General features: G+C 44.4%; 5 protein-coding genes across 6 annotated transcripts in view; 3 read left to right on the top strand and 2 right to left on the bottom strand.

The window, feature by feature from the left end:
- The first annotated feature begins 476 nt into the window (after positions 1-476).
- On the top strand, positions 477-2,336 carry LOC101763235 (bidirectional sugar transporter SWEET3a). The gene is made up of 6 exons (XM_004963410.2): positions 477-593; positions 676-712; positions 797-1,019; positions 1,586-1,747; positions 1,850-1,969; positions 2,046-2,336. Exons 1-6 carry the CDS (start codon positions 557-559, stop codon positions 2,205-2,207), a joined length of 741 nt encoding a protein of 246 aa, XP_004963467.1. The 5' UTR covers positions 477-556; the 3' UTR covers positions 2,208-2,336.
- A 1,761-nt stretch (positions 2,337-4,097) lies between these two features.
- LOC101781173 lies at positions 4,098-7,792 on the bottom strand. Its single transcript, XM_012844310.2, has 2 exons — positions 7,339-7,792; positions 4,098-4,717 (listed from the first exon to the last, which is right to left on the bottom strand). Exons 1-2 carry the CDS (start codon positions 7,737-7,739, stop codon positions 4,300-4,302), a joined length of 819 nt encoding a protein of 272 aa, XP_012699764.1. The 5' UTR covers positions 7,740-7,792; the 3' UTR covers positions 4,098-4,299.
- Positions 7,793-14,570: 6,778 nt separating this feature from the next.
- On the top strand, positions 14,571-18,077 carry LOC101780770 (protein trichome birefringence-like 25). The gene is made up of 3 exons (XM_004960571.3): positions 14,571-14,891; positions 16,151-16,428; positions 16,951-18,077. The coding sequence occupies exons 1-3, from the start codon at positions 14,702-14,704 to the stop codon at positions 17,734-17,736; spliced, it is 1,254 nt and encodes a 417-aa protein (XP_004960628.1). The 5' UTR covers positions 14,571-14,701; the 3' UTR covers positions 17,737-18,077.
- A 406-nt stretch (positions 18,078-18,483) lies between these two features.
- Positions 18,484-25,645, bottom strand: part of LOC111256607 (dnaJ homolog subfamily C member 2-like) — an 8,664-nt gene continuing 1,502 nt past the window's right edge. The window contains exon 2 of one of the 2 annotated variants that reach the window (XM_022824811.1): positions 18,484-19,200. In XM_022824811.1, coding sequence (XP_022680546.1) covers positions 18,716-19,150 — 435 coding nt within the window. In that variant the 5' untranslated portion in view covers positions 19,151-19,200 and the 3' untranslated portion in view covers positions 18,484-18,715. The remainder of the gene's footprint in view (positions 19,201-25,645) is intronic. The other variant, XM_022824810.1, reaches the window with a different exon arrangement.
- On the top strand, positions 21,316-23,334 carry LOC101780369 (hydroquinone glucosyltransferase). The gene has a single exon (XM_004960570.4). The coding sequence runs from the start codon at positions 21,760-21,762 to the stop codon at positions 23,197-23,199; it is 1,440 nt and encodes a 479-aa protein (XP_004960627.1). The 5' UTR covers positions 21,316-21,759; the 3' UTR covers positions 23,200-23,334.

Here is a 25,645-nt window from a genome sequence, read left to right as displayed (position 1 = left end):
TTGTGATTTGTTGCACAAGTTCAATGCTTAGTGTTTGGAGTGCTCTCGCGTCAACATGATGCTTGAGAATACCAAGAAATTTCAATAATGTTGCCCCACATTCAAAGCAAACCTAGAAGTTTGGTACCGTATCTGCATATCGGTGTTATTATTATAGATCACTATGGATGATTTCATGTAATTATTCCTTATTCTTGAAGATACCAGCAGGTCCAACAACAAAAACGGACAACAATTAAACATGTAAAGCTTTAATGATTCTTGAAGGAACAGCACTGAAATTTCTTAGGTAGATGCCCGAGAATATATAAGACTTTGTTTGCATTATTATGCATCTACAGCAATCATTGTTTTTAATATGAAAAAAGCGTAAGCAGCTCATCATGCGATATTCTAACATTATTGTCTTTAAAGCTGGCTTTTTCTCCTGATTTAAGCGACTGCAGTACCTTGTGCACTACAAGTAGGCCACTTCTGTTGTAAACAATAATATCAGTGGAACATTTGGCTCCTGGCCAACAGTACGTGCCAGGACTAGTAAAAAGCCACAGCAACAATGGTTACGAGCATACGAGTAATAGTTGGAATTATAGGTATTTTCCATCTACAATGTAATTGCCTTCACTCCACTCCATCTTTAATTTGTAATAACACGATCTTGTTTCTTCCTTGCAGCATCTGCAGTCAGTATAGTCCTCTATGCAGTTCCAATGTACAAATTACATCCTCAACTAATTTGATGTAAACATATTTAGTTTGTCATATTTCTTACTACTGTATTTCTTGTGTGATCCAGATTGACGTTTAAAAGAGTGATAAAGGAGGCTAGTGTTCGAGAATTCTCATGTGTACCATATATCCTAGCGTTGTTCAGCACACTAACATACAGCTGGTACGGCTTTCCAGTTGTGAGTTATGGTTGGGAGAACCTGTCAGTCTCCGGTACGTGCTCAATAGGAGGAATCTTTGAAACCTTATTCATCAGCATATACATATGGTTTGCGCCAAGAGAAAAAAGGGTAGGTGGCTAGGTATTTCTGAAGAACTCATAATGTTCCTTTAGCATCCTAAAACTTTCAAGTTAAACTGAATGGTATTATCTGTGGAGTCTCTCTATTTAAATCTTTTTCACTATAGACTAGAATTGGTACACTAGAAATAAATAGTTGGGGAACTATGTGATGGTACGTAGACTTGACAAGCCAAAACCGTGCTTTCTGCATAGAAACTGGATAACTTCTGCAAACTGGTACTGAGTTTCAATTTTAGATCTACTAGAACTTGATAACCAGTACATTGTTTGATGAAAAATGGAGTTACGTATTATTGTTTTCTATTTAAGTGAAAGGGCAGGAGCTCTGCCTAATGCATTAAAGAAGTCATTATTCATGTTTCAGTGTGATTACATACATCTGCACTCTAACTTTTTTCAAAAAAAATAAAAATGAAAGGAAATGCTACAACATTAGTTTCAGTATTTCACCAAGAAGTTTTAATGGATGTGAATTATGTGATCATGAAGGTTTAAAATGTTTGAGTTACTCATTAGACGACCAGCAATCCTAAGTTTGACACAACCTTGCAGAAATTTGTCATGCTAATGGTCTCTCTAGTGCTGGCAATCTTCTGTGTAACTGCATGTGTCTCAAGCCTTATCATCCATACCCACCATATGCGCAAGGTATTTGTTGGAAGTATTGGTATAGTAACTGCCATGTCGATGTACAGCTCTCCGCTTGTAGCTGTGGTGAGTAGAGTCACTTATACTGGTTTCAGAATCATGGAAGCTAGCCTTTATTTGCACAACCTTCAATAATCTGAACTCTTTGCATTCTCATCACAACTGCAGAAACAAGTTATGAGGACGAAAAGTGTTGAGTTCATGCCTTTCTACTTGTCATTGTTCTCCTTCTTAACCAGTTTAATATGGATGATATATGGAATACTAGGAAGGGATCCTTATATCACGGTTAGTGTGCAACTTGGCTTTACACTATCATCTGTCACTCATAGTGAGTTACTGACCAATTTGTTTTGTTCTGAAGTCGCCAAACGCTGCGGGATGTTTCACAGGGATTCTTCAGTTGGCTGTCTACTGCATTTACAGCAGATGCAAGGAACCTCCAAAAAAACTCAGCGATACAGAGCAGGCAAATGACATGGACGTGGTAACTACTTGTGAAGAAGCAAACGGATTTAAGCCTTGACTACACGCTGTGCTCCAGAAATATATACCGTTGTATAGGCCAGGAACATTATGTTCCCAATAACGCATAGGCCAGGATGTTATTTCGGTGAAATAAAGCTTCGTCCTTTATTTCTTTAAAAAAAATATGTAATGCAACGAGATAGATAATGGTCCTTGTTTGGGTAATCACTTCTCTTCTCTGTTTAATGCTATAAGAGTTACAGTTAGATAAGATGAATTTATGGGGAAAAAAAATTAAAGGACACCGAAGAAAGCGCACAGATTCACAAAGAAGACACCCAAGAACCTGCAAGAATTGGGGACGTGGATGGGAATGGTAGGCTGCCGCCGGAGTAATCGTCAACAACCACGCGGTGGCGCCGGCGAGCGGTGGCTCCTCTTCCCTGGTCCGTGAACACGTGACTTGCCGTCACCAGCCGCCGTGTTGGTGTGGGGCGGCAGCACCGGAAAAGGGGCAGAGGACGGCGCCACTAATGCACTGCCGGGATGGAAGATGGACTGCATCTGCGGCGAGTCCGGCTTCCCGCCGACGATGAAGGGGGATTTCCTCTGCTTCTGAAACACCATGCGCCTCCATGCAAGCATGCAGATGCACTTGCTGTATACACTTTCCCGTGCTTGTTCATGGATGATGGCATGCGAAAGGTGTTAGTTTTACTCTTTCTGCTTATAACTTAACTCCAATGAATATTTTTGATGTGGCGAGAGTTAAGTTTTTTTTTTGTATAATGTACATCTCATATGTTTACGCAAAGTGCTACTTCTGAAGTTCTTGCTTTGCTTTGATACTTTGTATTTGAAGTCCTATGAACTTCGAAGCAATTCTGCATATGAATAAAAAAAATGGAATGGAACATTTTTATTTTGTCCCACCTGATATTCAAACATGTATCTGTATCTAAAAACCAATTTGATTTATTATTAAGGTACATGCCATTTTCACCACTAATTATTTTGATTTAATGTTTCTTACAAAATTCACTAGAAACAGGTTTCCTGAAGTAATGTTACATATCTGTAGTCTTTGCCTCTGTAGTTCGGATAGAGAATGTTCCTGAGGGCTTTATAACCAGACTTAAATATTTCACAATGCAAGAATTTTGTTAGGTTCCTGATGGAACTGAACTGGCTAATAATTGCTGCCTTCATGTATAGAACATGCTTCGTAGCTTACAAATGATCCTAATCACAAAAGCATCATGCAAGAGCAAAGTTGTGCTTATACCTGAGTTGAAACGCAAGAAAAAGAGGAGTATTGATAGTTTATAGAGACACACACAGAAGGAAACTAGCTTTAAAGAAAATGGCAAGGCAAATAATTAATGTTTTCTTTATTTCAGTAATAAGGACGAGAGGACACCAATAAGCTACAATACATATATTGTCCTTCTGAGCTGGAATGTATCTACAGATCAAAGCAACATCAACTTAATCTAGAGAGGAATACATACTTGATCTCATAGCTCACAGCATTCGACATGTACAGGGAATTCATGTTTTAGCGAAGCGCTGCGCCTGTACAATGAACTAACGATGCACCTTCGTGCAACACAAGAAGATATATATATATATATATATATATATATATATATATATATATATATATATATATATATATATATATATATATATATATATATATATATATATATATATATATATATATATATATATATATATATATATATATATATATACATACATACACAGACACACACAGTGTGAGACACCTTATATATATACATATATATATATATATATATATATATATATATATATATATATATATATATATATATATATATATATATATATATATATATATATGCAAAAGTTCCCCAGACATCTGTCAATTTCAGCACCAGACGACAAAAATAGCTTACGCAACTTGGGCAAGAGGAACTACTATAGCTATTTCTAAATTAAGGACTATCGCTGTACAAATACATGGCTTTTACAATTAACTGCTGCTCATTTTGGTAAGTAGATGAAGTGCATTACCGGCAAAATTTGGAGACATCAGGTCGGACCTTAACCTTTGCTCGTTTGCTAAATTTTCTAGCATCAGTTACATCTCATCCAAGTCAAACTCAGCCAAAATAACGGCAGTGAATCAAAGATAGACATGATGTCTCAAAATATGTTGGCTTCGGAGTAGATGGACATCCAAGTGATCTTATGAGCTCAACAACAGGCAAGATCTTGAACTTTGTTGGTGAATTCCTGGCAATATTGTCCACCTTATGCTCATAGATCTTCCCATTCTTATCCAACTTATACTCAGAGGTGCCGTCAAAGCGGCCATTGCCCTCCCATGGAACTCTAGGGATGCCATGGACAATCCATCGAATCATGATTACATTATCAACAGGCTGCCATATGCTGACAATGTCAATCCACACCGCCTTGAAGAAAATTTGGCCGGTAAACCGCAGTGCCCAAAATATTCTTTTGTAATTAACAATGCCCTTGAAATTATTGAGAGGATCTTTTAAGACAATATCATCTCTGGGGACAGTAAAAGATATGTTAGCACGGAAACATTATTGAACAATAAGCCAACAGAAATGAATATTATATGCCAGGGTATATAAAAGTATTCACTGGTGCATAAGCACATGCCATAATTAACCATTATAAAATACTGTCAAGAGCATAAAAAGGTTGCCAACAATTTCTACAATTTCAGGTACTCCCGTGTGCCATAGTTGACAAAACTACATAAGCTTGCATTTCATACTATGACAACATTAACAAGCTTCTCATAACCAGTGATAAGTAGCTCATAGCAGTGTCATGAGACTAAAAATTATCTCACTGTGGGGATTTTCCTCAGAGTTTTCGGTCAGAAAATGTTACTAGTGAATACTCTCAGTACCAGGAATAAGTAACTCATAGCAATGTTATAGGACTAAGGAATAATAAGAGCATCCTTGTGCATGTGGGCCCCAGCAGCAGCACACCAGATAATATAGTATAAGTTTATTCTGATAGTTTGATAGGAAGTTACCTTGAGAATTTGAGACATTTTAGATTCAGGGTCTTAATATCTTTGGTAGTTGGTTTGTGTAGATTCGACTGTTAGGAAATTAAGTATGCAATGTAAGTAAACAAAGTGATCTATCCATCTATCTCTCTGGCTTTGCCCATGTCTGAATTATCATTCTTCTTTGCCAGCACACCCCTCTCTCCCTCCTTTTCCTCTCTGTTCCAGCTGCTCTGTTTCTTGTCATTTTGCTCTACTTCCTTGTTGCAGAAGAATGGACAGGGTGTGCAATAATACTTTTCTAGGTAAAATTAGGAAGTGATTATGACAAGGCTCTCCAGCAAACCTGATGGGTTCAGAGTTCAGACCCAAGGGAAAAGTTCGGCTTTGGATGCCCTTTTTTTCATGAACCAACAGGAGATCTGCCTTTGTATGAGGAGTGAGAGCAAAGTCTAAAAACAGCAAACCCAACACCACACACCCAGGCCAACTGAAGAGTCGAACTAATCGTTGGCTGACGAAAATACTGAACTCAACTTGACTAACGAACAAATAGTTTCGTACAGACCAAATACTAGAAAATGTGGATGCAAAAAGTTAGCATCAACTTTTATATCCTTCCAATCTGGATGACATGCCCTTCATTTGGTTATGTGGGTTATTACTTTTCAATCTTCCGTGTTCCGATTAATTAAACTACAATTATATTGAAGAAAGGAAAAACAGTATTGAAAGAAAGATTATGTTCATCCAATTTCAATGTGTCTTATTCTATTTGTTAACATGCACATGTTTAGTTGTACAGGAGACACGCCTAGCCTGTTAGTTGGTTTCCTGGCCTAATCTCCTTCCTTGTATATTGGTATCTCTATCTTTTTTGTTGTAGCCGTATATGGCTATATAATGAAAGCTAAGGCCCACACAGATTGTGCAGTGTGCTTTTCCCAAACTCTCTCTTTCTGTTCTCATTTTCATGGTATCAGATTGATCGTTCCGAATCGATCTCGCTTCTGCTCTTCCCTAGAGCCACCGTTCTCCCAATGCCGCGCCACAATGTCGGGTTAGCTGTCTGCCTCAGGCCTCGGCACCATGCCATCCGCCGGCCTCAGCACCATGCCATCCGCAAGGCTCAGCACCATATGTCATCCATAACAATTTTATATCAAATTTCTATTGGTGCTACTTAATTATTGAGTGAATGTTATCTTCTTTAATGAAATGATACACAGCTCCTGTGTATTCGAGGAAAAAAACATTACTGAGTGAATGATGTCATTCTTTATAAGGGGTTTCAGTTCATAGGTCAACATATTAGTTTCTTTTCAAGTGAAAGGGTGTATATTAATTTCTGATGACACCTCATGTCTTATAGAAGATTACAACCTCTACAAATTCCTGATTTTCAAACAGACTGCTTGATTGGAAATGACTTCATATTTATACCCTACACGTTACATTTTTTAATTCTCAGATTAACTATATATGAAGTAGAGACTACCATTGAATCCCACTGCCAATGTATAACCTTCTTATTGGGTGCAATAAGTTGGAAATTATGTGGTCGTTAGATGCTTAACACATTCAGATATCTCACTCATATGACAAAGCCTATGCTCTATATTCTAGCAGTTCATGGAGGCAATTGACTGGAATTGGAAAAATACCCATGCTCACAGTACTTTCTAGTCTACAACCAAAGCAGGCAAGACTAATGGATAATCAAAGTGGGCCAATTTAATCGAAGTAAAAACCACCATGCATCTTTAAGAGACATTATGCTCATCTTACCTCAACCAGGACAAACACCAAGCCTATATTTGCCAGCAGCAGCCAGCGGATACCAAAGGGCAGGTAAATTTAATCTATGGCTGGTTATACATAGCCTGCAAATATTCACAACCCTTCTTATCAATTCGACCTATGAGCATCTCGACAAACAACAAATCTTCACCATTTCTTCCCTAATTCGTCTAGGCGAAGCAGATGGTACTAAAGGGGAAAAAACCATTTTACCACACCTTTCCGGCACTCAATGGAACATACAAACAAGAAATGGATCGACCATTGACAACAATTCACTGCAATTGTCTCTGGAAGCAGCTTGAGATAACGGAAAAGACGAGGGGGGCGAAATCGCGCAAACCTGTAGATGTCGAAGCTGGGTTCCCGGTAGAACACGACGGGGAGCTCCTCCCGCAGCGTGCGGATGGCGTCCCCCATGTTCACGTAGTACTGCTTCTTAGCCTCCTCGCCGTCCTGGTCACCCCGTCCCCCTCCCTCCTTCGGACCCGGTGGGCGCTCCGACGGCTCGTCCGGTGCGGAGAACAGCGGCGGCGGGAGCCTCCTCTCCCGCACCGGGTCGGAGACTCTAATCACAATCTTCTCCTTCTTCCCCGCCCCCTTGGCCTCTTCCTCCTTTACGCGGCCGCCGGGCGCCGCGGCGGATACCGTGAGGCGACCGCCGCGGCAGCTCTGGGGGAAGGCGGCGGCGGCGGCCGGGCGCCGGACGCCGGCGAGGTTGGGGAGCTGGACCAGGAGGCCCATGCGAGCGAGGGTGCTTTTCCCCTCTCCTTTTTTCTTTTCCAGATATGGATTCGTGGACTGGGATATTCTACTTCAGAAAGTACATTTTGTCAAGTGAAATGGTATTTTCTATCTGAATATTCTTCCTAACTCGTGTTCCTTGGTTTTCATGGTATTGTTTCGTATATTGTGCTACAAGATGAAAAATATTGTGATCCTGAGGTCAGATTGATAGATATTATTATATTTTAAAACAAATACTTTTTCTAACACAAGTAAATTACATGAAACTTGGATTCCTGAAATTCCATCGGTAGCAGTTCTGCTTACATTTGAGGGGCCTTGGTAAATCCTCTCCTTAACTCTAACCCTGCTCACCGCCAACTCTGAATATTGCGATAGCACACTACGCACCGCATGCTTCCAAAGTTAAAAAAAAATTATACTTTGGACATATAAAGATATGCATTATACGCACCGCACGCATTTTTGTAGAATATCTGGTTTGGTCTTACAAATAAGAAGTGATTTATTATAAGCTAACAAGAAAAAAAAAGATAACGTTTCCATAAGTTTAGCAAGGAACTCAACTCAGCCCAAGCCTAAGTCAAACATGGGCCTAATTTAGTTCCAGCTAAAAGTCAAGCCCAAATACTAGCCTATTGCGTGCGAAATTACAAAGCTCCCTGTCTTGGGCTGTATCTAAGATTTATTTGAAATGGTTGCCATTTGGGCCTACAATATCGATGATGACAAAACATGTCCAATGCTGCAGCAGGGTCTGAGTGGCAGCTTTTGAGGTTTTTTTTAAAACTATTGTTAGAGTTTTTAGACGATGTATTTACTTCTTGAGCTCCGAAAGCTCAAAAAGCTCATAAAACTGAGCTTTCTAGCTTTTTATATAAATTCAGTTTTTTTGACTTCCAACTTTCCGAAAGCTGCATGAGAAGTTCGATGTTTGTTTGAATTTCTAATTTTTCATGCGGAGAAGGTTCTAGGAAGCTCAAATAAATAACCCTAAAATACTTCCCTATATGGGAGGGATCTTGGACTCTTGCCTCTTGGTAAATCCTCTTCTGCTGCAGTATTTCCTTTTAATTTATTTTTAAAGATGGTTGGAGACAGGCTCCTGCTGCACCAAGCAACTAAAATTTGTGTCAAAATGTATTCTTTTTACTAGTTATTGTATTTCTTGATAAATATAGGATATGAGACTCTGTGTCTTTCACTCTTTCACAAAAAATAAAAAAAAAAGATCGAGTGTCCGTCCTATACTTTATGCTTCTATCAGATTGGATATTTGCTATTAGCTAGGACACTTCCATGCTAATTTAATTGGAAGAGTTATGTCACCAAGAGCCCAACAAAATCATTAGCTATCATCCATGTGCATCACTAAATGATTGGAAAAAATAAAACACACTATCAGGGCGGATCCAACATGGGGGCTTGCGCCCCCTCCCCCCTCACCACAACACACACAAAACGTGAGGAGAGAGCCCTCTGGTTGTCAGGTTTGTCCCTGCTCGCAACAAAAAAAGCATGCTATTGCAATATATAAATATATAGAGAGAGAGATGGCACCACACCAAAATACAACATGGAACAGACCAAGTGAACTATCTGAATAATGAAGATCATGGAAAATCCTAATGTTGCATATGTTGTTGAATGTTTCACGCATCAAATCAAAATGTTGCAACTACCGTTGGTTATTACAACACTGATGACATAATACAATATAATCTCAACATCTCAAATGTCCCATTGCAGCAAAATTCGGGGAAAAATAATGAAGCATGTATACCCCCACGCTAGCAACTTAACAGGATCGATCTTCCTTGGAGAGCAATGCTTGGCCAGCAGCAGGACCAGAAGAGCAGATGCATCGACTAGGCCAGAGCTCTGAGAAGAGGTGCTCGTGCTCCACCAAGTGAGCAACGCCATTCCCAGTCCACTCCGACACCATGGCTTCTGAGCTTCAGTTGGCACCAATTTTGTCGTGGCTTTCAAGCTCATGCGGCCATCGTCTCTGCCTCTCGGTGCTCTTTTTCATCGTTCTGGTACTCCACCGAGCGTGCGATGGCTTCGCCACCCTATTTACCTCCGCTTGCAAATCGACAGTGCAGAGCTAGAGAGAGCGCTTGATGGAGAAAGGTCATCGGAGAGCAGGAGCCATGCTCGGGGCCTGGAAATAAAGCAGAGCACGGGAAAACATTTTGGGGGAAGAAGAGAGAGCAGCAGGAGAGAAGATGCACGACGATGGGTTATTCGTGAACTCACAGCTAAATTGCCAGCCGCCTGATGTCGTTCCGATCCGTGGGCTGACGCCTGAGCGTTCGAAGTTCTGTTTGCATCGGACATTTAATTTGTGTTCAAGCATTTTCGGTTGCACAATAGTCATTCCTAGTCCTAGCATATGGCAGCATGCTAGTACAGTACAAATAAAAAAAGGAACCTACGCAAGTTTAGTAATCACTCGGCTACTTGCATGCCCTAGTAAGCAGTAACTGGGATGCAAGTTTTGCTTTTTCTATCTTTCAAAAAAGAAAGGTTTGGCTTTTGTTGTGTCACTGAGTCGAACTCATTCAATTTGAGCTAACTTCATGGGTGGATGTAGGGATGCAAACAAACTGAAGCAATGACAAATAATTACAAGGGGAAAAAAATCCAAATTACTCCCTCCAATCCAAGTCTAGATAACCCCTAAAGTATAAAACCATGTATTAACCCCTGATTTCCTAAAACAAGCCACTCAACTAAAACCGCTTTTGCCTGCATGAATAGAAAGTAACTAGAGCTTTATATATATAGGTATTGACTTAACATGAGTGACTAATGCAACTAAATGCAGGCTCTAACAACACTAGCTAGTGGCACATTTAGTAAATGTCAAAATAGAGATAAATTAGAGTAGACATACATGTATGTGCATGCATGCAACCGTATATGATGCAAGAGTAGGGATTTGAAAACTCACATGAGTGTTGGGAATCACTGATCTTAGACTTATTTGCATGTTGAGTATCACCAAGAGTTCCCCCAAACACTTCACATTGCACATGAAACTCTTAAGGAGTAATCTGAATGGTGTCTCAGCATGTGAAGTGTTTGAAGGGAACTCATGGTAACACCAAACATTATTCCCTGTTGCATTTGATATGGTATCCACGTGACTCCAATACATTATTCTTGCTCGGTGCTTGGTGACACCGAGAGTTCCCCCAAACACTTCACAAGATCCCTTAATAAGCTAAGGCCTCATGAAGTGCTTGTAGGGAACTCCTGGTAATAACACCAAACGTGGTTCATTGTTTACTCATCTCGCATGCACATGATCAAGATCTAAGTAAATGCTCAGTGACACCGAGAGTTCCCCCAAACACTTCACAAAAGCTCCCAAAATAGTGCCTTGTGAAGTGCTTGTAGAGAACTCCTAGGGTGACACCAAACCAAATTCTTTCCCACAATAATCTAATATCAGATGCTGGTTTAGTAATATCTCCAAAGTAAATGCTGTACTTTCTCACCTAACAAAAGTTGCTGCTTGCCACCCAGAGTTCCTCCAAACACTTCACCATGTGTGCACACAGCTCCGGCTCCATGCACACAAAAATGCAAACAGTAGTATGCCATGAAACGAGCTAGGTGTAGCTACTGCAAGTGAAGTAGTTTGAGGAGAACTCCAGGTGACAACCAACCAATTAGGACTCTTACTCACTCCATTCCCCTTGAACCACTTACTTGTTTAATCCTTGAACCGTGATGATGAGCTCAGAGCTTCTTGCTGCTATTTATAAGTCTAGCTAGACTGAAGCGAGTGAAGAGCAGGCTGCTCGATACCGCCTGTACGTGGACTTTAGCGCGTGGATGGAGTTGGCAATGCACCTGGCCGTGATGCGGTCTAGGTTAACTAGAAGCTGGAGCGTGCGAAGGGAATATCGTGAGGCCTCTCTGGTCGATCTGTGTGTGAGAGCTCCGAATCGCAGAAAGCCGCATGGGCCAAAAGCGCCGAGCCTGCAAATTCCCTTCTCCATCAGAGCGCTGGCTGTGTTGTGTGATTGTGTCGTCGTCGCTCGATTTCTGCCACGCAACATTTCTTTCTTGTTCATTCAACTTGTGTTAATCACACTGATCGTCCGGTGGCCGGATCAAAAAGCTTATGCCTAGCACGGTATAGGGTAGAAACATGTATGTGAAGTGGATGGTAAAGCTAGGCGCAGCTAGCTGCATACCGTGTGAGATTACCTTGAGTGAATGTTTGGTTTCAGTCATTCAGATGTACCTGATAAATGCATTGTTGCTTGTGAAGTACAGTATGTACCTGGTACTGCTCTGATGCTTTCCTTCCAAAAAAAATAGTGCTCTGACGCGTTGTTTATCTCTGCAAATTCAGTTATAGAGGCAGATAGGAAATTTATTTGTTACAGCTTTATTTGTTACAGCTGCCCTATAGTTGCATGAGATGTGCTACTGATGTTTGATTAACCCGGAGAAGCTAAACGAGCCGAGATAATCTCCCTTTTTTTCATCTTTTCTTGGTAACTGCCGGTTCAGTCACTCGACAGTTATTTAGAAGCGGTGTGTGCGTACGCCTATAAAAATGGCCGTAGGTACATGTATGTATGTGTATGCTTTAGTATTGTGTTTAAAAAAAATGAGGAAGCAACGTAAAGGCAAAAAAGAAAAAGAAAAGAAAGCTCAGAAGAGAATACACCAGAGAATCAATGACTCATATCCCCAAATCCCAAAAAGTTCAAAAACTACCCAAATGCTAAAGTTGAAGAGGGGTGTCCAGGTTCGTTGTACACGATCCCTTTGTGCCACTGCAAGACATCTTTCAAACCCCCACACGACTAGGTTCAATGCGAAGTCCAAATTGCACCAGCTCTGTGGTGATGGAGAGTAGGGTATTTGTACAATTGTAGGAGTATGCTAGTATTAGTACATTCAGATCAGGGAGAGTAGGGTATTTGTACAATTGTAGGAGTATACTAGTATAAGTACATTCAGATAGAGAAGAATCATTCATAAAAGTGAGGCAAAGATGCATCAAGACCTACATATTCTTCTCCAAGCGGCTGTAGTCTGTAGGCTCAGTGGCGGATCTAGGAGGCGGGCTGGGGCCACAGCCCCCCGCTACTGGCTGGAGCTTCCATTGGAGCATGGGAAGCAAGGAGACGAAGATGAAGAGAGAGGAGGAGGTGGGGGAAGAGGAAGAAGAATACTTCAGACCCCCCCTTAAGCTCTTGGCTAGGTCCACCTCTGTGTAGGCTGTAGCGTATGCGAGAGGTCTTGCTTGGAGAGGATTTATTGGATTTTGTGCTGATTTTTTTATCGTGTAAGTTCATGGGGAGAGAGATTAATTTACCTCGCTCTAATCGCGTCCGCATGCAAGTTGCATCTCAATTTATTTCGTGGATAATTGGAAGTTTTTTAACTCTAATATAGTTATTGTCCATGACCTAATTATAATCCAAATCATGTCCGGTTGTATATACGAAAGGTTACTTAATTTTATGAATGTGCGGTGTTTTTCCATCTCTCTATCTCTTTTCAGATATTATAGAGGAGTATACCATCCGTGTACCAGGTAGCACCAGTATCGAGGACCTAGAGCTGGACTGGAGCTACATCTTATTTAGTGCCGCTATTAAAGCTGCCCTAGGGTCGATTGCTACAGCCAGCCATGGGCCGGGGAGGGGGTGACACATGCACTTCACCTCTGGCTATACTATATTTACGGTAGTCTTACGTTCTAGTATAAAGCCGGAGTTCTCCGTTGTTACCCATGTTATTGCGATGTTGCTGAGTGGTGCTGCTGCAACAACTTCTTCAAGAGCTCCACTACCCAATTGCCTTCACAAAGTTTTGTCCGCTGCCAGTGCTATCTATACGACAACAACCCTATTCACTACCATCGTATGAAAGCATATCGAGATTGACTGCATGCACGAGGACACTTTGGGACAATTTGCGAGTTCACGAACATCATAATTTAAAAGCTTGGCTATATAGTTGTTCACTAACTTTAGACTTAGTTTTTGCATCAACTATGACTACGAGCGGGTGTTAAAGATGCATAGTTGTTGTACATGACTTCTAATCCAAGTCATGTCAAGGTCACCCAACCTCATCCGTGTGTGGTATTTCCCATCTTTCTACCACTCCACGTTAACCTCATGAGATACGGTAGAAGAAAAAAGATAAATTCTAAAAAAAATTAAAATAAAAAATATAGATCATTAACTTGAGTATGTTTTTATTTGTTATGGCTAATGCTTCCTCCATCCTAAACTATAGGTCGTTTTGGCTTTTTTAAATACATAGATATTATTATGCATCTAGACATAGGGTATATGTAAGTGCATAACAAAGTCTATGAATTTAGAAAAGCTAAAATAGGAGGGAGGAGTAATAGCCATTAGATCAATCACGTCTTTATGAAAGACCCACCTAATATTATAAAATAATATAAAATAACTTCTAACTCTATGCTTAAATCATCCACTTTGAAAAATAAGCTAAAGAGGACTGGTTTAGCCTACGAGTACGAGCCCATCCTCGAGCTCTATCTGATGTGACCACAAGAATCTCTCCCACGAGTACGTATAACAATATTTTTGTACTTCAGTAGTTCAGCTAGATCCAATGTATCTCCAGTCAACCGTATACACCCGTCCTCCTACCCAGTACACACTAGTACACTACCCGAAATTTAACAAAAAAAGTTACAGCATTCCCAAATAGATCCTCTCACTGCTACTTTACGTTTCGCAGTGGCGCACCGACTACACCAGTCAAACGGATCAACCACCACGCATCGTCGCCGACTCCGCAACGCCACGCCGACATCATCCAGCAGACACGTCGCCGTCTCTCCCCTAAAGCTCGGACGCTGTCGGTCACACTCACACTCGTGACTCGCCTTTCCTGTCTCCCTCTCAAGCTCCTCTGCTCTGCAGTCCGCTCCGCGCTGGAGCATGGGTTCGAGCCCGATGACGTGGTCGGCGTCGCCGCCGTCGCCGTGGGGCCGCGGCGCGGGGAAATGGTGGGCGCTGGGAGGGCCATTGGCCGTGAAGGCCGTCGGGTTCCTGCTCCTCGCCGGCCTCTTGTTCCGGGTGCTCTGCTCCTTCCCGCCCTCGCCGGCGCCGGCGCTGCAGGTCAGCAAAGGTGCGGGATTTAATCTCTCTCTGCTGTTTTTAAGGGTTGTTAGCTGTTACCCTGATGTGGAATCTTAGGGTTTAACACCTTCGGGCGGGGGCTCTGTGATTGCGAGATTCGGGGACTTGGTTCCTGTATCTCTGAATCAGTGAATCTTGATGGTAATGGTGGCGATTTTCTTGGGCCTCAATGCTAGAACGTAGCAATATCCTGAACTTGCTAAGAAAAGAAATTGAGCCTTTATTGGGGATTAATTTATTAAATTAAGAGTTAATTGTGGCTTGATCCCATTTCGTCGAAAGATTGGAGCTTTTAGACTGCTGTTTGGGTACTTTTATTTTCTTCCCTGCTGTAATCTGAATATATTCTCTCTGATGAATAGGAAATGGAAAAATAATGAAATACTAGGATTTAGTGGAGATCTCGGAGTTTGCTAACTGTTCAAGAGCTTGATTTCAGACGCTTTTGGTGGGAAAACCACCAAAGGCTGAGCTGTTCGAGAACTAGGAGCTATATTTGTTTTGCCCCACCTATGCATTCCTAGATTCCAATTGATTCCCAGACAAGTGATTAGTGTTCATATAGGTATATTTTAGCTCTATCTTTTGTAATTGTATCGGAGAAGAAACAGAAGGAAGCAGTGCGTTTTAATCTTTTGCCAAGATTTTAATGAAAAGTTAGTATTACTAATGTTTTTTTTAGCTGACCACTCCTTTTTTATGGGCGTAGTCATATGGAGTTCAAAATGTGACAGCCTCATATGGTTAAGTTGTCTGCCATTAGAATTCTATCATGCTGTAATAAGCATGCCAAAAAAACACATTTATTCATTTTTTTATCTTCCAGATTTGATTGATGCCAGCTTTAGTTGATCATTTTGTGCTGTTCTATACCTATGTTTTCTTTGCCAAATACTGTCCATCAGGTGTCCACCTCTTTGAGGTGTTCTGCAACTCTGCATTGGTGGCACTTTTCAACACCCTAATCCATTTTGTAGATTGAAATGGTTCTGAAATCTAATTTTGGCATGTAGTTTTTGAAGTCCTAATAAAGTTATCATTATGTGAAAGTAATTTGAGATGAGTCAATTTGTCGGTTATTTTTGTTCCCATACAGTGATTAATTTTATACAAGATCTAGATATCCATAGAGGGTTGTTGGTCTAAATTTTAGGACCATGAAAGGAGAAAAAATATGAGTAAACTTAAAATGTTATATTCATTGTTGTTCTTGTTTCTAGTATCTGATATGAGGTGTTGCTTGTCTAGGAAAATGTAATCTTTTCAATGGGGAATGGATACCGAACCCATCTGGCCCAGCCTATACAAATGCAAGCTGTCGGTTTATTGACAGTCACCAGAACTGTATGATGAATGGTAGACCTGACAAGGGATATCTACATTGGAAGTGGAAACCTTATGGATGTGATCTTCCACCATTTGATGCAGTCAGATTTCTAGATTCTATGAGAAACAAAGCTTGGGGACTAATTGGTGATTCCATTCTTCGCAACCAAGTTCAGTCATTGCTCTGCCTTCTGTCTAAGGTAAATGCTACCAACTTTACTTTCTCATGTCATGCAGTACCCTACCGTCCATTGACCATCATGTTGTCTATACATATTCCGTACATCTATGTTTGAATGTGATGGGAATTTTCACAAAAATGAAACTTTACTCTTCTTTCCTTTGTAGCTGCACTCTGAAATGTTAGATATGATGTTTAACTTGATAGCAGGTACTTTTATACAAGACTATATGCAGCTATTCTAAAGTAAAGGTCATGTTACCATATTTTTACAGGAATAGGAGGAACTCATTTTTTTCACTAAACTTTATGTGCACTGCTAGTCATATGCTTCTTTTCCGATGGTGCCAAAATTGGAAATATTCACTCCTGCTGTTGGTTTTCGCTATTTTATTTCCTTTCCTGATATAATATAATATAATATTGGTGGTCTGCTTGCTCTCAGGAAAACTTGTGGGATTGCTTTAGTTTTTCCTTTTCTTTTTCCTTTTCACTTGTAGTGATATATTATCCTGAGGAGATCTGCTTGCTGTTTGTTTAGGCTGAAGAACCTGTCGAGGTTTACCATGATAAGGAATTCAAGAACAGGAGATGGCACTTCCAATCCTACAACTTCACAGTGTCGATTGTTTGGGCTCCTTTCCTCATCAGATCTGATGTTTTTGAGAATGAGAATGGCGAATCTACCTCTGAAATCCAGCTCCACCTTGACATACTTGATGCTAGCTGGACGAGTCAGTATGAGAGTTTTGACTATGTTATTATTTCCGGCGGACAATGGTTTCTTAGGACAGCAGTCTACTGGGAGAATGGTGCAGTGGTGGGCTGTCATTATTGTCAAAACAAGAACCTGGTTGAACTTGGCTTTGAGCACCTGTATCGTAAAACTCTCCAAAAGGTTTTCAGCTTCATCACCTCAGCAAAACACAAGCCAGTTATATTCTTCAGGACCTGGTCGCCTGATCACTTCGAGAATGGTGAGTGGTTCAATGGAGGATCTTGTAATAGGGTGACACCCTTCAAGAAGGGAGAGTACCAGGAGGGGTACAACGAACGCGTCATGAGGGCAATCGAACTTGAAGAGTTTAACAAGGCTGCAGCTGCATTGAGGGGTTCTGTAGATGTGGAGAGAATGGAGCTCATGGATACTTACAGCCTCTCATTCTTGAGACCAGACGGCCACGTTGGGCCTTACCGAACACCCTATCCGTTTGCAAAGGACAGCAAGGACGCTGCATCCATTCAGAATGATTGCTTGCACTGGTGTGTACCGGGACCTATTGATGCGTGGAATGATCTCGTTATGAAGATGGTACTGGATCAATGAACACTAGAGTTAGATGGTGTTCTCTTCGGTCATAATACCACATAGTAGAGTTCAGTAACTGGATGTGGAATCAGTTCCCGCCGGCAGTAGTACTTCACAGCAGCAAAGTGGGGAGGACAAGGCAGTAAATTGCTTATAATGGTACAAGTATGTACCTTTGGTTTAAAGGTACTGGTTTATTTGTAGCAACAAATAGCTAGCAAGTTGCTAGCCCTGTATATGCTTAATTGCAATTTGCGGATGTGTATTTTGTTTCCAAGCTGTAAACTGAGCTTCTGATGCCAGTTATTTGCAGTGGCCTTATAGAAGTAATCCTGGTATAACTGGTTGCGCTTCGATGCTACTGCTGCCCATGCGCCCTTCAGCTTGTATAGGAATCCGATCGAAATTTATCAAGTGTTTAGTACTATCGCGAGGCAAAAACTTAAGAAATCTAACGAGAGCTTCAGTAGCCTTTTATATTCAAAGTACTGCAGATCAGAACAAAAGCGAGTGGAAGATCGATAACTGCGTGACTCGTCGCATTTTAAGTTCGTCTTTTATATTAAAAGATAAATCTGTCTAGGCTTCTGGCATGAAACAATTAACAAGAAACGTCGTCATGCACACACATGCTAGCAATTTCAGAAACACAAGGTTGCATAACATGTACTCTTCCCGTTTCAAATTGTACGTCATTTTAGTTTTTATAGGTTCATAGATATTATTATACATTTAAACATACACTAGTTTCAAATTGTACGTCATTTTAGTTTTTATAGCTCCATAAATATTATTATACATTTAAACATACACCAGTATCTAGTGTCATGCATCAAAAACTAGTACTACAATTTAGAACGGAGTAATAACTTCTTTATTTCCCTCCCTTCTTGTTCAGTAAAAAAACAGAATCTTCTCTTGAGTACTCCTAGATCACAGCGCAGGGCAACACAACAAAAGAAGACTAATCAACCGGGGACGATATAGAAGTATAGGACTAGAAGAAGCGCCACTTGCTGTGGGCGTTGTTGAGCTCCCGTATCCGCTCCTCGAGCTCCCTGATGCGCGCGTCCCTGTCCTCCTGTGCGTCCAGCGCGCGCCGGAGCTTCTCTACCTGCGCCTCGTGCAGCTCCGCCGCCGCCCGTAGCTCGGCCTCCGCCGCCTCGGCGCGCGCCTCCGCCTCCCGCCGCTTCGCCTCCGCCGCCTCCCGCGCGCCGCCCGCCTCCGCCAGCGCGAGCTCCAGTGCCCGCACCTCTGCCGTCAGCTTCTTGACCTCCTCCTCCACCGCCGCCGCGGCCGCCCAGCCGTCGAGCAGCCGGCGGTGCAGCATCGCCGCCTTGCTCTCCTCTTCCCCCTTCTTCACGCCGTCCGGCTCCGCTGCGCCTGCGCGGCCGCAGAGGACGGCCAGCACCGAGGACCAACACGACGACATGGTGTGCCTTCTTCTTCGCCTACTTGCACCGGCGACGTCCAGAACGGAAACTAGTTACGTGCATAAACACATAGGGGCTCCAGGAGTATTATTATACAGGAAATACGATTACAAACAAGGCGGAGTTCGAATTCAAACGCTGAGTTCCATACGAATTACGCGCTTCAAGGAGACCTTGCAAACTTACAACTCAGGGTCGTGGTGGGCCGGTTCTTTAATTTTTGGACAAGCCGGTTAACCTTAACCGACTCCCTCCCTCTCTCTATGACCTGACAATCGGTCAGCCCATTGGGCATATAAAACAATTTTTCCTTACTTTTCTCTTTCCTCTCGTGTGCGTGACTTTTCTTCGGAAAACTTTATTTAAAGTTAACTCAAAGAAATCTAAAGAACACCCCGAGAGTTTTAGAAGGCTCGCCAATTCATGAATTTTGATAGCTCACGTTTAATCCGAACCATACACAGATCTTGAACTAACTAGATGGCTGAAAAAAAAATTAAGTGTCAGAACATATAAAACATGGGCCATACCTCGTCCATGGGCCAATTAGGTAAGAACCGGTCTAGCAGGCCCGAATCAAGGAACATGCAACCTTCGTTTAAAAAAGAAAGAAAGAAACATGCAACCCAACAACAACATTGGTAGACGTCTCATTCTCTCGGAGCATGCGCCAAATATGCTGCGCCCCAGCTTTAGTCGCGTCAGGTCGCTTGATTGTTTCCTCGGCATAATCGATTTGGTGCTGACAGGACAGCGTGCCTCCTCGTCCCATGTTGTCCACGCAGCCAACTCGAGCTGCCGCAAGGTGACGAGGAGGAAGGATAAGGATGAGTGTCACCGCATTCTCGCGCGGTACGATTGGATCGCGAAACGGGTACACGTAACGTGAATCGACACATTCAAATTTCCAGCAAAGAAGGTATACTTCTTTAGGACGATGGTTCAATACTTATGAACGTGAACCTGTTATTTTTTCAAGACGACGTACTATCGAGCTTCACATAGGTTAAAAAATAGAGAAAAAATAAGAAAAGAAGAATAAAAGAAATAAATATACTATTGAATTGTCATTTACATACATATTCAATCAAATATAACTTATCTTATACGAGTAGAAGGATCGGGAGCACCACGACTAATGAGGCGAGGGGGACGACATACCCTCTGCAAACCATAACTTTCGTTTCGTTTGGGATGAAAGTTCCCGGTTCAGGGAACGTACCTCATTCCCTGCGACACCTCCTTTGGGAACCCAAAATCCCGCAGGGATCCCTGTATTTTCCCCAGATAGGCCCTTCATGCGGGTTTCGATCTTGGGCCAAATCTCCCCGTCATTTGGGAGCCCACGACCACGGCTCCGTCGCACCCTATCCGCAGCTTTCCCCGGGCAAGCCCTCCCCACCTCTCAGGTCCGAACGCTACAACCCGGTCTCGCCGCAACTTGCGACTCGCGAGCGAAGCAAAGCGACGGAGCCAACGAGCAGCACCGCCTCCCCGTCCACTCCACCACACCGCCTCTCCTCTGCGTCCTCATCCTGTCCCCGTCCAGGCGTTGCTGCCCCTTCACGTCCCCATCCCTATCCAGGAGCAGCAGCCGCCACCATCCCCGATGCCTCCTCATTTGCCTCCTCTGCAATCCGGATCTACAACAATATCGTGGAGGCACCATGGACAAACCCTAGACAATCTGAGTCTGAGATGAGGAAAGGGGAGAACTCACAAATCCAAGAAGGTGGAGGTGCCGTGGTGGATCCGGATTGCAAAGGAGGCAGCCGAGGTGGTGTTGTTGTAGATTCGGATTGCAGAGGAGGCAAACGAGGAGGCAACAGGGACGGGGACGGCGACGGCTCATGGATAGGGATGGGGACGTGAAGGGGCAGCAACGCCTGGACGGGGACGGAGACAAGGACGCGGAGGAGAGGCGGCGCTTGGTCGGAGAGGCGGCGTGGTGGAGTGGACGGGAGGCGGCGCTGCCCACTGGCTCCGTCGCGGTGCTTCGCTCGCGAGTTGCGGCGAGACTGGGTTGCGGCGTCCGGACCCGAGAGGTGGGGAGGCCTCGTCCAGGGAAAAGCCGCGGATAGGGTGCGATGAACCCGTGGTCATGGGCTCCCAAGTGACGGGGAGATTTGGTCCGAGACCGAAACCACGTGGAGAACCTATCCAAGGAAAATACAAGGAACCATACAGGATTTTGAATTTCCAAAGGAGCCCTTAAGGATCCTAGGAGTTCCTATGGCGATGTGGCAGACCTTCTTGACGAGGTCCTCGGTCTCACTCTCGTCTAGAGAGGCCTTAGTTTAATCACCGAGCATGCATATAAGCTGCCGGCGTCGACGATCGATTCGATGCCCATTTTGACTGTGCTGTAGAAATTTCTAACCACGTCGATCCTCAAGCTAGAAAACTCGTGAGCTGGCACTTAATAATTGCATGCATGACGCAAGCAATGATGCAAACTTCACTTGAACATACCAGACCATGCGTTATCAACAGTCTTCGTCGTGTTCTGCAGAGAGACTACAAAAGCTGACGACGATCGCCGATCCAAGGAGAACACAACTGAGCCGCGCAAGCACTCCACTCCAAGCTCTCACCGTCACGCGGCGCCATGGGAAGCCTCCCGGAGCGGAAGCCGGCGTGCACGGCGCGGCCGCGCGTGGTGCTCCTGTGCAGCCCGTGCATGGGCCACCTCATCCCCTTCGCGGAGCTCGCGCGCCGCCTCGTGTCCGACCACGGCCTCGCCGCCACGCTCCTCTTCGCGTCGGCCACGTCCCCGCCCTCGGAGCAGTACCTTGCCGTGGCCGCCGCCCTCCCCGACGCCGTCGACCTCGTCGCGCTCCCCCCGCCGCCGCCTGACTTGCTCCCCTCCTCCGCGCCCGAGCGCGCGCGCGTCGAGCTCGCCGTCGCCTCCAACCTCCCGCGCGTCCGGGAGCTCGCGCGGGAGCTGGCCGCGGACGCGCCCCTCGCCGCGCTCGTCGTGGACATGGTCGGCGTTCCGGCGCGCGGCGTCGCGGCGGAGATGGGCGTCCCGTTCTACATGTTCTTCACCTCGCCGTGGATGACGCTGTCCCTGTTCCTGCACCTCCCCGGGATCGACGCGGCGCGCGCCGGGGAGCACCGGGACGCCACGGAGCCCATCCGGCTTCCTGGCTGCGTGCCGATCCACGCTCACGAGCTGCCGGCATCCATGCTCGCCGACCGGAGCAGCGACACGTACGCCGGGTTCTTGTCCATGGCCAAGGCTGTCAAGGGAGTCGATGGCATTCTCGTGAACACGTCCCGCGACATTGAGCCCGCGGTGGGCGAGGGTCTGGGCGGTCTGGAGCTACCGGTTCACCCGGTCGGACCATTGGTCTGGACCAGACCGGTTGGCGTGGATAGGGACCATGACTGCATGAGATGGCTGGACCGGCAGCCACGTAGATCCGTGGTCTATGTGTCATTTGGCAGCGGTGGCACCCTTACATGGCAGCAGACGGCTGAGCTGGCGCGTGGACTGGAGCTTGGTCAGTGTAGGTTCATTTGGGCTGTCAAGAGACCACATCAAAGTTCAACAATTGGAGCATTCTTCGGGACTCAAAAAGGTGAGGACATTTCATTAGATTTTTTGCCTGAGGGGTTTATGGAGAGAACTAGAGGGATGGGGTTCGTAACCCAGTCTTGGACCCCACAAACAGCTATACTAGGGCATCCATCCGTCGGGTGCTTTGTGACGCACTGTGGGTGGAACTCAATATTGGAGAGCGTTACGAATGGTGTGCCCATGATAGCGTGGCCACTTTATGCGGAGCAAAATATGAATGCGGCAATGTTGGAGGTCCAGGTCGGAGTGGCAGTCCGGGCCAAGGTTGGAGTTGATCGATTTACAAGCAAAGAGGAGGTTGTGAGTGCAATTCAACGTGTGATAGTAGGGAAGGAAGCTGAAAGAATGAGGAAGCGGGCAAGTGAGCTTAAAGACAAAGTAGTGCATGCTTTGAGCAAGGATGGTTGCTCAACTCGTACTTTAGCACAAATTGCAAAATCGTGGAAATGCATTAATAGAAAATGAACACAGTTAAGGGATTATTTTGTATTCCTGTTATTGGTTATGTTTTCGCTCGATGATGTGTATCTTATTGAAATCAAGCTACATCATATTTTGGAGAATACTGCAAAAAAATGAGTAGTCTCAATTCTGAGTCATGTTCTAACAATGTGCTAAAACACTAGTGTAATACATAGAGGTAGTGATTTTAGAAAGTACCCATCAAAAGTGCCCAGAGGCACATATTAGACATGTGGTGCCAAATTTTCACATGACTTTTTTTGGTCTCTAGTACTTAGGGTGCAATCGGTTAGCTGCATATGGTCTAGCCTAGCCTGCGGAATGCAGGACGCGAGCGTATGGTTGCCTAGACAACTAGCTAGGCCCGAGCCTCGGCGTGCAAAAGGCTCTGGTGGCGAGCCTGGCACGAGAGAGAGGAAAATGAGATGTGTTCCTCGACAGCCTAGCTCGCGCAGGACGCAAGATCGTACATGGGAGGTGAGGACGCGCATGAGATTCTAGACAACCAAACATCCACAGCGTTCATCTTGTATTTGCGGATTCATGCAACCAAAGAGCATGGTTGTGCATGTATCCGGCTTATCCCAGTTGAGCCATCAAACATGCCCTTATATCATTAGCCCATTCCATCCTCCAATAAATGGATCGAACAAATCTGATCACTCATTGCATGGAGATCAAGTGGTGGCGGCGCCATAGATGGGAGTATTTTGGTGCTAGCAGAACGAGGAACACATTTTCAGGGACCTTTAAGGGCATTTCTGATAGTTATAAATAGTTCTAGCTGTAGCAATATACTACTTTCATTCCAAATTGTAGGTCGTTTTGATTTTTTTAAGTTCATAGATATTATTATGCAAAACGACCTCCAATTTGGAACGGAAGGAGTACGCCACTTCAAAGACGAAAAAGGTAGCTAACTTGGAACCGGTTGGAAATGGAAAACACTACACGTAAAATATCTCTAGGATAGTTATACAATACAATGGTGTTAAAAAATAAACTCAGTACTAATGTAATCCGTCGTTTGGATTGACTTTATCTAGATCTAGATCCCAGATTCCCGGACTTCACCTAGTTTTTCTTTCTGAACATTTAGCTAGGTCATGCAAGATACTGTTTCGATCTGTTTGCTAGTTAACCCAGTCGACTTTCTAATTTTCTTTGACGCACCACTGTAGTTGACCTAGTGGCTAGTGACCACGAGACACCACACCAGTGCAGTTGATCTAGTGGCTAGTGACTAGCAAACTTAGTTGCAAGAACACGAACACGCGCGCAGAAACACAACCTATTCGATCTATACCAGAAGCCAGAGCCGGACGCCGTCTCCCACTTCGCCATGGATCAGCGCGCGCAAGAAGCCTGGCGGCCGCGGGTGCTCCTCTTTTGCAGCCCGTGCATAGGGCACCTCATCCCCTTCGTGGAGCTCGCGCGCCGCCTGGTTGCGGACCACGGCCTCGCCGCGACGGTCCTCTTCGCCTTCGCCACGCCCTCCCCCTCCCAGGAGTACCTCGCGGTCGCCGCCGCGGTGCCCGAGGGAGTCGACCTCGTCGCGCTCCCCGCCGAGGCGGCCCAGGCGCTTCCGCCTTCTGCCTCCGTGCGCGATCGCATCGCGCACGCCGTCGCGTGCAGCCTCCCGCACGTGCTCCCAGTCCCAGGAGTACCTCGCGGTCGGACCATTGGTGCTGGCCAGACCGGCAGTTGCACGGGATCACGTACGAGTGCTTGGGGTGGCTGCACCAGCAGCCACGTGGATCCGTAGTGTACGTGTTGTTCGGAAGCTAAGCGGTGGCACGCTGACATGGCAACAAACGGCTGAGCTGGCGCTCGGGCTGGAGATGAGTGGACAACGATTTATCTGGGTTGTCAAGACGCCAAACGATGATCCTCTTGGATGTGGGTCATTCTTCGGTAGTGCAAGGAGGAGGTTGCTAGAGTGATTAAGTGTGTGATGGAAACCGTAGATGGGGAAACACTGAGAAAAAGGACCTGTGAACTTAAGGACAAAGCAGTGCGTGCTTTGAGCGTGGAGGGTTCTTCAACTCAAGCCATAGCTCAGATTGAAAAATTGTGGAGATCAAGTAGCTATGCAAACTGAGGAATGCTGGGTGTATTATATTATCAGTTTAATAAAGCAAGTGCTAGCTGATGATCTGAACATAAATTCAGCGTAATCGGCTGTCTGTTTCACCGTGGATCATCTCAGAACCATTTGGTCCAGAGAGAATCATAATGCTTATGAAATCGTCGTAACGTGGTTTGGGACGCGTGCTTGGCCGGCACTGATGGCTTTTTAATTACTAACATCGAATCAAGGTTAAGCGCGCAGTTTCACCTAACATGGGGATGCAGATCTTGACCGTTTTTCACTTCATCAGCGATTCAGCGGTCGCCGATGAGCACCGTCTTGTCGTGCCGGGCAAAATGGCATCTCCAGTGATTGGTT

The sequence above is a fragment of the Setaria italica genome, chromosome III (assembly GCF_000263155.2).
Source record: "Setaria italica strain Yugu1 chromosome III, Setaria_italica_v2.0, whole genome shotgun sequence".
Classification (NCBI taxonomy): Eukaryota; Viridiplantae; Streptophyta; class Magnoliopsida; order Poales; family Poaceae; genus Setaria; species Setaria italica.
This window is presented reverse-complemented; position numbering and strand designations above follow the sequence as displayed.